Source organism: Crocodylus porosus, unplaced genomic scaffold (assembly GCF_001723895.1).
Source record: "Crocodylus porosus isolate Cpor-Errol unplaced genomic scaffold, CroPor_comp1, whole genome shotgun sequence".
NCBI lineage: Eukaryota > Metazoa > Chordata > Crocodylia > Crocodylidae > Crocodylus > Crocodylus porosus.
In genome coordinates this window covers 190,772,007-190,787,483 of record NW_017728886.1, presented here as the reverse complement: position 1 = coordinate 190,787,483, position 15,477 = coordinate 190,772,007, and the positions used below count along the sequence as shown (strand labels likewise).

The 15,477-nt window shown below is 42.5% G+C and overlaps 1 protein-coding gene across 1 annotated transcript in view; it reads left to right on the top strand.

The window, feature by feature from the left end:
* The window catches only part of CHST9 (carbohydrate sulfotransferase 9), a 170,706-nt gene extending 163,183 nt beyond the window's left edge, over window positions 1–7,523 (top strand). Inside the window, exon 4 of the mRNA XM_019547308.1 lies at window positions 6,036–7,523. Coding sequence (XP_019402853.1) covers window positions 6,036–7,079 — 1,044 coding nt within the window. The 3' untranslated portion in view covers window positions 7,080–7,523. The remainder of the gene's footprint in view (window positions 1–6,035) is intronic.
* Window positions 7,524–15,477: the final 7,954 nt, after the last annotated feature.

Sequence of the window (15,477 nt, the reverse complement as noted above, 5' to 3'; positions counted from 1 at the left end):
CACATCAGGAAGGATGTGGACAAGCTCAAAAGAGTACAGAGAAGGGCCACCCCTATGATTAGGGGCATGGAGGACAGGCCATATGAGAGACTCCAGGAGCTGGGTTTGTTCAGTCTGAACAAAGGAAGACTGGGAGGTGACTTGATAGCTGCCTACAAGTATGTAAGGAGTGAACACCAAGATCTAGGAGAGCAACTCTTCAGAAAGGCACCCCTTGGGAGGATGAGGACCAATGGCCACAGGCTAATTGAAGAAAAATTAAAGATGGACATGGGGAAAAACTTATTTTTCATAAGGGTATCTAGAATCTGGAACACACTTCCAGCAGAGGTGGTGCAGTCGCCATCCTTGGAGGTGTTCAAGAGAAGGCTGGACAGGCACCTCGTTGAACTCGTTTGAGCCCAATAACCTCCTGCCCATGGCAGGGGACTGGACCTGATGATCTTACAGGTCTCTTCCAGTCCTATGATTCTAATGGGCGGGGGATTACCTGCTTGCTAATAACTGACAAGTTTGTAAGCTATGTGTTAATAAAAGTAACAGCACATGAAAGATGATGGACTTTATAACGTTTTATAAATGCAGATTTATAGTGGCCACATTTTTTCAAAAGTGGCCTATGCTTTCAGGACCCTCAATTTTTATGTGCACAACTCGATAAAAAATGAAGGGGATAAGCTCTACGAAGGGCTAGTGCTCAGTACTTTCTGCACTGAGTGTTCACATGTTTATGGTATCAGAAACTGGGCATTCAAAATCACTAATAACTCCCAAAAGAATTTGAGTTCCAGCCAATAGCCAACCAGCTAGTAACTGCCTCATTTCCTTTAAGCTTCTTTAACTCTTCTAAACATGAAGGCTAAGTACGGACATTCAGGAGGTTAAATTGGGTTCAGAATCGTTCCCCAGTTTAAACTTAGCTCATCCCAGTGCCAACCTTACACTTACAGACCTGGTCTCATGACCAGCAATCAGTTTAAATCTGTAATTGTACATAAGTTCTGTCCACACAAACCAGTCCAAAAATTGCAGAACCCCATTTAAGATAAACCTGGTTCTATGTAGTATCAGGCTTATTCTATTTAGGTCAAACCTATGCATAGAACTTCTGTCCACTTCCCCTGCACAGCCCCAGGGCTGCTCCTTTTACACCCCTCTCCCCCTTCACTGGTCTATGTTTTGCCCCCCCTGGCCCCTTGCTCCCTCAGCCAGCCCTCTCAACCCCCATCCCACAAGCTGCACTGGGTGCAGCCATTTTTATCAGTGTTCACCGCTGCTGGAGCCAAGCAAGTAATTCCCAGTGCAAGAAGGGGCAGGATGGTTGGGCATGTAGGTTCATTTTGGGGGGTGACCCCACTCCTGTGGCTCACTTCTCCCCCCACCTCACTTGCAGGTCACACTTCCCCCCCAGCACACCCACAGGTCATGCCTGCCCCCCCAACCCTTTCAGATCATTCCTGCCCCACCCTGTGGGTCAGCCCTGTCCCCCTACCTCAGCCATGGGTCATGCCTCCCCCTGCCATGAGCCGCTCCTTCACCCCTACACCATCCATGGGTCGTGTCTTCCCCCACATTCCCGTGTGGACCTTCAATCCCCTCCACCTCGCTGGACCCTCAACCCCCAAGCTAGCCCCCCCATCCTGACTTACTTGATATTGGGCAGCCATTTTGAGTTGATTTAACCTCCCCCTAATGCCCCCAAATGTCTGTACTTAGGCAAAAAGAGTTTAAGAACATGTGGCTAGCCTGTGTCTCAGTCAGCATAGTTAGCTATGTTTCATAGATTTCATAGACATTAGTGGCTGAAAGGGACCTCATGAGATCATCAGATCCAGCTCCCCTGCCATAGGCAGGAAGTCATCTGGGATCAAGTGACCCCAGCAAGAAATTAATCCAGCAGTTTTTTGAAGGAGTTCAAAATAGGTGCTTGCACCACCTCTGGGGGGAGTTTGTTCCAGACCCTGGACACATGCACTGTAAAGAATTTTTTTCCTATATCCAGTCTGAATTGGCCTTCCTGGAGTTTATGGCCATTAGACCTTGTTATTTCTTGGAGAGCTCTGGTGAACAGGTATTCTCCCAGGTCTGCCACCAAGTCCCCCCTGAGCCTTCTCTTCTCCAAACTGAAGAATCCCAAGTCCCTCAGCCTCTCCTTGTATGGACTTCCCTCCAGGCCTTGGATCATATGAGTGACTCTCCTCTGGACTCTCTCAAGCTTCTCCACATCCTTCCTGAAGTGGGGGGCCCAGTACTCCAGCTGTGGTCTCACCAGGGCTGAGTAAAGCAGGAGGATGACTTCCCTGGTTTTGCTTGAGATGCATCGGTGGATGCATGCCAGGGTTTAGTTAGCTTTGCCTGCTACTGCATCACATTGGTGGCTCATATTCATTTTGTGGTTAATCAAGATCCCCAAGTCCCTTTTGGCTGTGGTGCTAGCGAGTGTAGCACTGCCTGTCCCAGCCACCTGCGGAGGGTTCGGGATGGAGTGTGTGGTCAAGGATAGAAAGGTAAGAAAGGTTTATTGACTTAACAAAAATACAACTATGCACAGATAACAAAACAACAGACAGACAATAACAATTCATGTCAGCAACTTATCAGCAGTCCCCTCTGATGTCTGATGTACGACAAGTTTCTCAGCCAAGTCAGGCGTCCCCGATCAGCGCTGTCCAAGAGGTACCAGGAAGGGCCCTGTTATTCAGTCCTTGGGCTCCTCGAGATTCACGGGCCCACTGATCCAGGTCAACAGCTAATTAGTCCCTTTCACAGAGCTGTATCTTCCTTCTGAATGATTCCGGATGTGCCAGCCAATTTATAACTTCCGAGCTGTGCTGATAATTTACAGCCATTCAGATTCTTTTTACTTCAGCTGTCCTTAGACTGACCAATAGCAGTACAAGCCTTGCATTCTTTTGATAAGGTTAATTTTAACTACACCACAGGGCCTTACTACTTCAAGGCTTTCCTAATGTAATAGGCCTTACTTCATACAAGGCCTTACTACATCTTAAACTTTAATTAGGCTCTTAGCAACAACATATAGCTTAATATCTAAACAAATGACAGAAAAACACTTGATCCAATCTTCATAGAGCCGTAAGCAAGCACCTTTATCACACAGACATAATTTCATCTGTCACACTGCCGAGCCTGTAAGTATGCTGAGAGTTCTTCCTACCAAGGTGCAGCACCTTGCACTTCTCTGCACTGAAGGCCATCCGATTTTGGTCGGCCCACCTTGAGAGTGTTTCCAAGTCAGTCTGTATTCCCAGCCTGTCTTGCAGTGTGATGGCCCTGCCCCATAATTTGGTATTGTCTACAAACTTGGTCATTTCACATCTGACTCCTGCATCTAGATCATTGATGAAAATGTTAAAGAGTTCTGGCCCACGTACCAAGCCCTGAGGGACTCCACTGGTAACCCTGCACCACACTGATTTGCTCCCTTCGACTAGTACTCTTTGGATCTGACCCCATAGCCAGTTGCCTAGCCATTGCACCATATGATGATCAAGGCCACAGTTCACCAGCTTAACCATGAGGACATCATGGGGAACTAGGTCAAAGGCCTTCTTGAAATCCACATATATGACATCTACATCATCTTCCTTGTCCAGGGCATATGTTACCTGGTCATAGAAGGAGATGAGGTTGGTCAGGCAAGACCTGGCAGTCACAAAGCCATGTTGCCTGGCATTCAGAAGCTTGCCTTCCATTAGTCTGGCGTTGATGGATCCCTTGACAATTTTCTCAAGGATTTTTCCAGGGATGGACGTCAGACTGATTGGTCTATAGTTCCCCAGGTCATCCCTCTTCCCTTTCTTGTAGATAGGGACCATCGTTGGCTCTATTCCAGTCATCCAGGACCTCACCTGAGCGCCATGATTTTTCAAATATCCCTGCCAAGAGGGGTGCAATGATGTCTGCCGGCTCTTTCAAGATCCTCGGGTGCATTCCGTCTGGGCCCATGGACTTGTGAATATCCAGTTGAGGACAAAGAAGCTGGACTTCTAGAACGTTGGTAGATAACATCATTTTCCTGCATACAAATATTTCACAATTCACAAAAGAAACCCTTTTCATATAAACTTCCCTCTTTAAACACAGGGCTTGATTATCTTCTGATTCATCTCATTTAAAACTACCTATTTGTCTTGCCAATTAGTCAAGCTCATTACTCAGGTAGGTATACATGCAAAGGCTGTTAATCTCTTTTATGAGTTCCAGAGGAGACTTTTCTGGCAGTTAGGAGCTTAACAACCACATATGCTTTGAAAATTATCTGCCCTCCATTCCTGTTCTTAAGTATAGCTTATAGCAATGAGCACTTACTGCAAGCAGACTGTTCCTCATAGAGCTTATATTAGCATTTAATAGCCTCTACAATGCTATCCACTATGGGACATACAGCTCAATGGGAGAGAAAAGCAATTTAGAAGAGCAACAAAAAGTATTTTTACATATTTACATATTTTTTTTGTTCTCAAATATTTCCCTGTTGTCATTTTCCCACAAGTCTGTTTCTTCTCAGCCTTATCTATTTTGGAACCTTTTTCTTTCTAACTGATTTTCCCTTTGGTTGGCTTAGAGGGGAGCACTTTGAAGCGATTCCTGCTGTGTGCAAGTTCTTGTGAAGCGTTACCTGAGGCTTCTCTGAGTGGTTCGACCCATCAGCTGTTTCCCTCCCCCGACCATTTCCAATATAAAATTGCAATCTTTACATTCTAGATGTTCCTATCAAAAACAAAGCACTCGTTTCCTTGGCATCCTGAAGGGACACTATATTCCTGGATAATTGCAGTTTCTGTCTATCATGACGTTGTGGCATCTAATTGTTAGTTGAGATTACAGTTATTCACTGCTTTGTTATCAGGACTCCGTTTTCCTCAGTTACAGGACACTAAGCTCTTGAAACCTCTTCAGCATTGGGCAAAATATTAGTCTCAATCCCTAAGCATGTGCATTTTTATCATATCTGAATATGTTTTAAAATGGGTTAAGATGGGTAAGACCAAACTGAAGCAATCAGCTACCCTCCTGTAACTTCTGTAGTTGCCACCTTGGTCTTCTGCCAACCACTAAAAGAGCCTTCAGATTCACTGAGCTGAATACCATGTTTTTCTGCTGGCAGAAGCAGAAATACAGAAAAACAGAAGATAAGAGGCCTTTAACACGCTCTACATTTGTAGAGTTTGAAGCAGTACAGAACTGAATGATTCCTCAGTTTTCTTTCTGTCACTGGAAATATTTTCCTCATTGATCATACTGCAAAGTAGAATACACTGTCTTGGAAATTCTTGCATTTTTATAGACTCAATTTCAAAATGGTATTCACAGTCTTTCTACCATGCACTATTCACTGCTTAAGCAGTCACTTGTTCCTGGGTATAGTGCCATATATGCTTTGAAAATTATCTGCCCTCCATTCCCATTCTTAAGTATAGCTTATAGCAGTGAGCACTTACTGCAAGCAGACTGTTCCTCATAGAGCTTATATTAGCATTTAATAGCCTCTACAATGCTATCCACTATGGGGGACACAGCTCAATGGGAGGGAACAGCAATTTAGAAGAGCAACAAAAAGTATTTTTACATATTTACATAATTTTTTTGTTCTCAAATATTTCCCTGTTGTCATTTGCCCACAAATCTGTTTCTTCTCAGCCTTATCTATTTGAAACCTTTTTCTTTTCTAACTGATTTTCCCTTCAGAAATTAAAGGCAGGGGGGTTGGGCAGGTACACCAACCTCTGTATATGCAGCTCTTCTGAATATTGATTAATATTTGTTTGATTTACTCAGGACTTTAGGAAGATGTACTGTTTATGCAGTATCAGATTTAAAAGGATATATTTCTTATGTTTGTTAACCCCATTTATTTATCAGATAGTGCATCTATGAGGGTCTTTTCTTCAGAAAGAATTAATTGTGTATTGAACACTTGACTTCTTTTGCTACAATTAAAATACGTTGAGTGGATGGGCTAAGCCAAATTGCTAACGTGCTTTCGGTTTTCATTCTTTTAATGTTTACAGGATTTCAAGTATCAGCATCCAGAGGATCTTACCACAGCACCCAAAAAACAGAATGCTTCTGCCAGCCAATACAAGCGAAAGACAGCCATCACAGAGGGCAGCCAATTCTCTGAACAACAGAAAATGACCAGATTGGTTTTTAACCCCTTTAAGAAGGCATATTTACCACTACTAGTCCGACCTTTAAACAAGAGTTTGATCAAAGATGACAGATGGAAAGATGCAGATGAGGCTCAAGAGAAACGTCGATCTTTTCTTATCAACTTCTGTAAAAAATACAACAGTGAGAACAGACTCAGGACCCATCTTGTGCGTACGGTATCTAGAATATACGTGGAAGATAGACACAAGATCTTATACTGTGAAGTACCTAAAGCAGGCTGTTCCAACTGGAAAAGGATTCTGATGGTGCTTAATGGACTTGCTTCTTCAACATACAATATTTCACATAATGCTGTGCACTATGGGAAACATCTAAAGAAACTAGACAGTTATGACTTAAGAGGGATATACACACGCTTAAATACCTACACCAAGATTATCTTTGTACGTGATCCCATGGAAAGATTGGTGTCTGCATTCAGGGATAAATTTGAACACCCCAACAGCTACTACCACCCAGTATTTGGCAAGGCAATTATTAAGAAATATAGAGTTAATGCAGATGAAGAGGCATTGAAAACAGGATCAGGAGTTAAGTTCAAAGAATTTATCCAGTATTTATTAGATTCCCATCGCCCAGTAGGAATGGACATTCATTGGGAGCAGATATGTAAGCTCTGCTATCCATGCCTCATCAACTATGACTTCATAGGAAAATTTGAAACTCTAGAGGAAGATGCCAGTTACCTTTTGCAGCTGATAGGTGCCCCAGCAGAGTTGAAGTTTCCTCATTTCAAAGACAGACATTCTTCTGATGAGAGAACAAATGCAGAAGTTGTGAGACAGTACTTCAAGGAGCTGTCTAGTAGAGAGAGACAGCTGACCTATGAATTTTATTACTTAGATTATATAATGTTTAATTATACAGCACCATTTGTATAGCACAGAATGATTTCAAAATTCTACCAGACATTTAATGATTTTGGCCTCAAACCAAGTACTGAAATAAGGCTCTGAGTGGGAGAAAAGAAACTGCTAAGTGGCGTTACTTTGACAGTCTAGATTTCATAAACTGAAGTGACTCCAACTGAGGTAAAATTAAGGAGGAAGGGCACAAAATAAACCTTGTAAACAATTTAAATTGCACTAACATGCCTGGAAAAAAGCTGCTTTTAACATTACAGGTAATGTTATGGAAGCAATAGTACAGCTAGCTGTTGCACGTAATGTTCCTGTAATGGTATGAAAAACATTCAAAGAAGCATGTTTCTTTTTAGGGTTTTTTTTGGGGGGTCTCTTTAGGAATGATGTGTCAAAAGTATTTTGAATGTATTTTTTACTATGTGTGATATATTAATAAAAAGAATTGGCTAATTTTCTAAGACATGTAATATTGTCAGTTGTAGCAATGTACTGATTGATCACCTACTCTTTTTGTATTATCATAGTATATATGAGTCCAGTTATGCATCAGAACCCCACTGTGCTAGATGCTGTGCAAACACACAACAAAAGAGAATTATGCTGATATTTTAATTTAAATAGAAATGCACTGTTTGATCTGTGATACAATCTTGAACCTCAGGTCTGGTCAAAATCACGGGGGAATATCTTCAGAGCTGTACTCTAGAGGCAATTTCAATTCCTTGACTGCTGCAGTTGCATCAACCTTCACAGACAGCTGTATTCTGCAGCCAAGCCCCCTGCAAACTGTTGGCATGGTGAACATTAACCTTTTGTTTATGTGTCATTTGTAACCTCGATCAAAGTTCTGTTGGGACTGTCTCATCACTATAGGCCCCTCCAGTAGAGTACTTCCCACTGGGAATTCCCTTTTGATGCAGTTGCCCCATCTGTCTCCTTTTGCACCCATGACATGATGGAGGGAAGCAGGGGTGAGAAGGGGTCATAGCCACTATCCGTGAGGCAGATGGTTGTTTTTGAAGCATTATTCAATAGGTGTCCTGTAGGTTCCAGAAGAGGAAACCTCTGCAAAAGCAAAACAAAAATTCCTTATAAAATCTGTTTTAAAACTAAGACAATATTTTAACATTTTTGGAAAATGGGTAATGTCCTCCAGTTTCTGGAATGGAGTGAAAAATAGGGCACGGTTCTACAGGAGAAAAATGCAGGTAAGTGACTTCATTCTTAATTACTGTTCACTAATGAAGTAACTTTCCAGGTTCCTTGCTCAAATCATGTGACCCCAGTCCTGCCACAGGTACAGTCACTAAGGCTAAGCACAGACAGTGAAAAAGACCAAGGCTGAATTGATTCTGTTTTTGCAGATTAGTCTAACCTGCAGAGATTAAACTGACTAACAAATGAACAGATCCTTACTTTTGGCAGCCACATACCTGCAGTCACTCAGGCCAAGTGGGGCGGGAGATGCTTGAACATGACTCTCTGGCACATAACCAGCATGGTCTCTGTTAGCTTCCTCTTCCTGCTGCCCCTGAGGTCTCTGTGATTTGCAGTCCACAGTCACAGCAGGAGGACTCTGCAGGGTTGCTCATCACTTCCTCTTCCTGCTTCCAGATCCTTCTGGGATTTATAGTCAACAGTCTCAGCCAGGAGAAAGTTTAGCAGGACAGGGCAGCTCTGTACTCGGGGGAAGGTTGGTTTAACCCCCACCACCTAGCCCCAGACCCCAACCAGGGTTTGTCATGGGAGGGAACCAGTCCCCCACCTCCCCAACCCTTCTCTGCTGGAGTGGACAGCACAGCCCAGCGCTGTATTTGGTAAGGCAAAAACATGTAACTGACTGCACATGCTGACTGACTGACTGGTGATAAGACAAAACATCCTTCATCTTATGTGCAATCAGCCACATGCTGACTCCTTGTTCCAGATTGGAGATCCATCAGGTCCGTAGTTGGTTTGGAGACCAGTTTCAATGTCAAAGTCCCCACCAGTGGGATGGAAGACACACCCCTTCTCTTTGGCTTCGTTTCCATCTTCCACTGAGAGCCCTAAACACAGGATTTACCTAAGAAGTTATGCAGGAAATTCTTCAACCCAAGATAATTTTCCAGTTATGCATTTACTACCCAATCACAATACTAATTAAGTACCAAGTTGGCATCTTTTCCAATACCTACCTTTTTCACATTCTACATTTTGATACATCATTCATTTAATTTGTTTATTATATTTCTGCCTTATCTTGTTTGGATAAGTTTAACCAACTCTTAGGTACTTAGTTATTTTAGGCATCTCCCATGCACAGTCTAGTACACTATACATTTTGATGCACAATCTTGTCTCTACTGCCTAGATCAACGAATTAGCTATTGCTTAAGTTTTAGATACTTTTGGAAGTTAACCCTTCCTAGCATTGTAACCTGGTCTAAGCTTCTAAGCCAATGTAAATATCACCTCTGTGCAGTTATACCTCCTAACTGGTGTGGAAACTACAAACTGTTAGTCTGAGTTATTGAATACATCTTTATCCCTAGTGAAAACAAAGCTTTTATGTTTTCTGTATTAATTATATATCCTAGCATGTGTTCAGATTCACAGACGTTTAGGTCTGGAAGGGACCTCATGAGATCATTGAGTCCAACCCCCCTGCTGTGGGCAGGCAAGACTGCTGGGGTTAAATAATCCCAGCAAGGTGTGCATCCAGTCTCCTTTTGGAGATCTCCAGGTAGGTGCCTGCACCATCCCCACTGGGAATCTATTCCAGAGTCTCGTCACATGAACCGTGAAGAAGTTTTTCCTTATATCCAGTCAGAAACCTTCTTCTGGGAATTTATGGCCATTGCTCTTGGTTTTTCCCTGGGGCGCTTTGGTGAATAGTTATTTGTCTAGCCCCTGATATATGTGGAAACTGCTCCCAAATCCCCCCCCGAAGGCTTCTCCTTTCTAAGCTGAACTGTCCCATATCTGTCAGCTTTTCCTCATATAGCTTGCTCTTCAGGTCCCTAATCATATGCGTGGCTCTTCTTTGGACTCTCTTACGCTTCTTCACATCCTTCTTGAAGTGTGGCACTTAAAAATGGATGCAGTACTCCAGCTGCAGCCTCACCAATGCCTAGTAGAGTGGGAGAACAACTTCCTTAGTTTTGCTTGAGATGCATCAGTTGGTTGCTCTGCATGTATTGTTGGCTCTAATAACTGTAGCATCATGCTGGTGCCTCATATTTACTTTATGGTCAATTATGACCCCTGGTCCCTTTTGGATGTGGTGCTAGCTAGCATAGCACCAACGAGCCTGTAAATTTGTTGCAGATTTTTCCTCCTCGAATGGAGACTTTACATTTCTCAGTGTTGAAAAGCATCTGGTTCTGGTCTACCCATCTAACTAATCTGTCTAGGTCCACCTGGATCATCAACCTACCCTGATGTGTGGCTGCATTTTCCCAGAGCTTAGTGTCATCAGTGAACTTTGCCAGTGTGCTTTTCACACCCACATCCAGATCATTGATAAAGATGTTGAAAAGCGCTGGTCCAAGTACCGAACCCTGGGGGGGCCCCACTGGCTACCTTCCGCCAGGCCAACATAGATCCATCTGTTAGTATTCCCTGGGTCCATTCCCACAGCCAGTTTCCCACCCATTTGGCCATTGAATTGTTGAGCCTATAGTCCCCTAGTTTTACCTTGAGAGCCTCATGGACACAAGTCAAAAGCCTTCCTAAAGTTTAAGTAAATGATATTGACCTTATCTCCCTTATCTGGGTGGTGATTAACCTGGTCATAGAAGGAGATGAGGTTCACAACCCATCCACATGATCTGTGAATTTCCTTTAAGTGCTGTTTCTGTAAAACCTTAAAATAGCTGGGAGCTATTAAATTAGAGGTGACCAAACAATGGCCTGTGGACATCCTTATATTTTCTTCTCCTTGTCTTCTGTTATTTTTTTGTTTGGCATAGGCACAGCAACCTTAACTCACATGTGAGGCAGCATTTTTTGTATTATTAAATCCCAAACACTCTTTTTTGCCATATGTAAGTATGAGAGAGGGGGAGTTGTTTTTGTTTTTTTTCCTTTGCTATTAAAACATACAGACCAATAATCTATTTACTTGAATGGACAAGTCATTAAAAGAGATTTGGGGAAAACATATTTAATGTTAAAAAAGCGTCTTGGTTTCATAGAAAAATCAGACTGTAGCTCAAGGGTGGGCAAAATGCGGCCCATTCCATCTGGCCCATGGGACCCCTAAAAAATTTAGAAAATTAATATTTATCTGCCTCTGGCTGCCTGTCATGCATCCCTTGATGGCTTACCAAAACTCAGTAAGCAGCCCCTCCACCCGAAATAATTGCCCACCCCTGCTGTAGCTAGTAACTTCTTTCATTAAATTCATTGTTTGAATCAAGAAAGAAAAGAAACTGTCAGAAATTATTTAGTGAAAAAGAGAGCAAAAATCACATTGATCCATGTGACCCTGTAGACACACACTGCCTCCCTAAGCAGTGCAAATGTTGTGCATTTTGTACTTATGATTTAGAGCAGGTGGCCCTAACTAATGTCTTTAAAATGTGTGTGTCTATAGTCAGCTTCAGTGTTATTCAACTGCTCTTGTAAAAGTAATTTAACTTATTTGCGTGCTCAACTTCAGTCTTCATAGCCTCTAACTGCACTTAAAATTCATTTTTTGAAAATCTAACCCAGACTGTTTTAAGGAAGAGGCTCTCCACAGTCATCTCCAAGGACCTAAGGGATTCAGATGATCTCAGTAGCAGAATCTAGATTGTATTTTGCCTCATTAAACACATTTTGAAAATCACCATCCTGCTTTGCCAGAAATTAAGTTACATGATTTAAAATTAACAAAAGAGTTTAGCATAATTGAAGTGGGACTGTGATATTTGACTTGTGGGATTATAATAGATAAAGGCATAATTTGCAGTGTAAAAGATAACCTCTATTTTAAAAATAATTTTTAAAAGGTCAAAGTTGTAAGTCTGTGTTGTAACTTAGCTGATGTTTTGAAAGATCAGTAAGCAAAATTATAAATTGTAAGTCCTCTAATACAATCTGTGTAAAACATCCAAATGTTGCTGCTTCTCAGAAAATTATATGAAGTACATTTGGCAGAGGAATGAAAATGTGCATTGCAGCATACAGTAATACAATTAGGCCTACATTGAGAATTAGCTTCTGCATGTGAAGCCTGTTTTAAAGAGCTACATTAAGGCACTTTCACAACTTTCAGTACAATTTTTGTTTGACCTTTGAAGACTTCTCTGCTCTGTAACTAATATTTGGTAACTTGAGACAGGCTCTGCGATAATAATCTTTGCAGTTTCAAACATTTCCTTATTTGAGGATCTCAAAGCAGTTTTTAAGCACAAATCAGTTAAACTAGGGGAACACCAAAAGATAGAGGTGCATCAATAGATTGGTCCCATATCATATTGACACCACTATAACGAAAATTGTCATTATCGGCAATCAGCTTTTTTGGCTGATGTGGCTGATAATGTTACCAATAAATGCCCTTTGTGTGCGCGCAGCTACAACACAGCATGCAGGTGGCCAGGAGTGCAGCATCCCATTGGTGAGTGAGTCTGTTGTGAGGGAAGAGGTGCGGGGGGCAGATCAAGGCCTCCAGAGTGAGGGAGGGAATGGGGCTGCAGCAGGCGCTGCCCAGCCAAGGCAGACTGCAGGATTGAGCCATGAGCTGTATGCTTAAGAGGTCTAATCAGGTGCCTGAAGAACCTGCTTGTGTCTGACAAGCCCAATTCAGGAGTGATACAGCTTGTTACAAGTTTCACAGATCCATGTGTTTTCTCAGCTACAGTCCAAGTTTACAGCATGTTGGTTCCTTCTTTGCAAACTTCCATCCTCTAGATCAAAGCTGCTTCATGTTGTGCTGCACCCAATGCCAAATATTACCCTCAGATTAGATGAGATTCTGCGTACTCTTCCCAGCTTTCTCATCAGCAATCCCTTACTGTTGAGGATGACTGTCTTCCATGACTTCCTTGCCTGTGAGTCTGAAGATGCCTGAGGAGGCTTATCTGGGATTGACAAACTCTGTTGCAGCTCAGGTACATGCTTCCATGCAAGGTGAGTGGCTCAGGGTTCTTGATTCGTTCCATAGCACGCTGTTTCTGCTGCTCCCATTTTTCCATCTCCTGTTGTCATCATATGGTTTCAAAGTACTGAGATCCTTACAGCAAATTCTTTCTCCATTTGGGGAGGTCCTGGGCCATAGTCTCCCACGAGCTAAGGTTTATGTTGCATTTTTTCAAGTTGGCCTTGACATCTTTGAAGCCCTTGTTTTGAGTATATGCCTTGAATGAGCTGGGACATTGATGTTGAACAACTTCATATCATTTTTGCACACGTCATGGTACCACCGTAGAAGGCAAAACTACTTGCTAGACTGAGCCATCTCAAGTCTTGCTGTACAACATATTACTGGGAAAACAGCCTTCTCCCATTCTTCTGACATGGCTGATTCATTACAACTTCCTCTTCTTAATAGTGGTTTCTACGTGTGTTATTCCTGCACCTCTGTGTTTCACATTCTGTCTTCCCTCTTTATTTTCAGGATCTTGTGTAGGCATCTCACGTAGAACCTGTTCAGTCTCCTGATGTGCCTAACAATGTTTCTGAACCATAAAGCAGGAACAATAGCACGCAAGTCTCGCAGTTTCTAATTTTTACCTTAGTTGATAGCTTGTTGTTATTCCATGCACATTTCTGGAATAGCCCAAAATTCTTAGCAACTTTTCCAATTCTGTTAGTCAGTTCAGTCTGAAGGTCAAAATTCCTCCTAATCATAGAACCCAAGTAGCAAAAGCAGTTAGCAATGCCAAGAGATTTACTCTCCAGAGTGATGTTAGGTATTGATCCTTTCACCCCTTGGTACATAACCACAGTCTTCTTGAGACTTATTGCCATCCCAGAGCTCTTGCATGATTCAGAAATCTTCCCAAAAGATTTTTTGCAAGGAAGATTCATTGTGAGAAACCAAGGCCATATCATCCGCAAACAGCAAATGTCTCAGAACCAGTTCTTTCACCTTCGTTTTTGCTCTAAACCTTCCAATGTTGAATAAGCTTCCATCTAGTCTGGTTGACAGATAAATCCATCTTTGCATCCTTGAATGCATGAGAAAGAAGGAATTGAAATAGATGTTAAAGAGCATGAGGCTAAAACACTCCCCTGTTTCACCCTGTTGTTGATGACAAAGGCATTTGATTTTTTTATTTTCATACGCTACAGTTGCCTTCATATCTTAATGTAATGAGTGAATGGTGTTCAACAGTTTGTGGGGTGTGGCAGGGGCAAGATATAAGGGATGAAATCCTGACAATTGGGCAGGCTAGTAAACCTGCATCCCATGTTACTAAGGGGATTAACAAGTAGGAGGGGTGGAAACAGTCCCAGGGCCAGCTTAATAATGAGGTACACCTGGGCAGACTAATTAGCAGCCAACCGGGCTGATAGAACAGATACCAGAAGAGAGGAAAAGGGGGGAGAACAGGAGAGACAATGGCCAGATTGGGGGAGTCCCTCTTGCGGGGAGAGATACACTAAGAAGATATTAGGAATAGGCTGAAGGGTGCCTAAGAAAGGCCTGAAAGGATCACAGCCTTAAAAAGGGTGCCTTACTGTCCCAGGGGAAGGGAATGCATTTTTGTTTGTTTGTTTTGAGAACTGGAGTGGCCTAATCCTTGTTTAGTTCCCGGAGGACCAGAGGAAATTAGAAAAGGAGTGAAGAGGAGGTCCCCACAAGAACCTAGGTGGGATCCAGTATGAAGTAAGAGAGTGCCAGATAGTCAAAGAGTATTGAGTAAAAGGGACAGAAAGGCCCAGTGGGCACCAAACAAGGATAAACCCAGAGGGAGGCAGGGTGCAGCAAAGTCCTACCAAGAGAGAAGAGACAGACAGAAACAGCGAAGCCCTTTGGTTTGGACTGGAGGGCCAAGTGGACTATGAGACAGAAAGAAAGACAACAGCACCAAAGTAACACTCTGGTGAGCCCTAAGCAACCTCCCTTCTCAAATTAACATCTACTCTGAACTAGATTGCATGGTGGGCACTAGGACAGAAGCAAACTTTGCTCAAAATAAATTCCAGGGCAGGAAAAAAGAGCAGGGTAGTGCCTGTCCTGTGACGGGACAACACAGCTTTTTTCAGAACAGTAAAAAGGACATCTGTTGATGATATCAAAGGCCTTTGTCATATTGAGGAAGGCTATGTACAGTGGTATTCATTTTTCTCTACACTTCTTTTGCAGTTGCTCAATTGAAAATATATCAATGGTGGAATGCCATGAGTGAAAACCACATTGACTTTCAGGATATTTTCTTTCACCTAGAGATTTCAGCCTAGGGAACATAATGTGAGTTACTTTTCCAACAATGTTCAACAA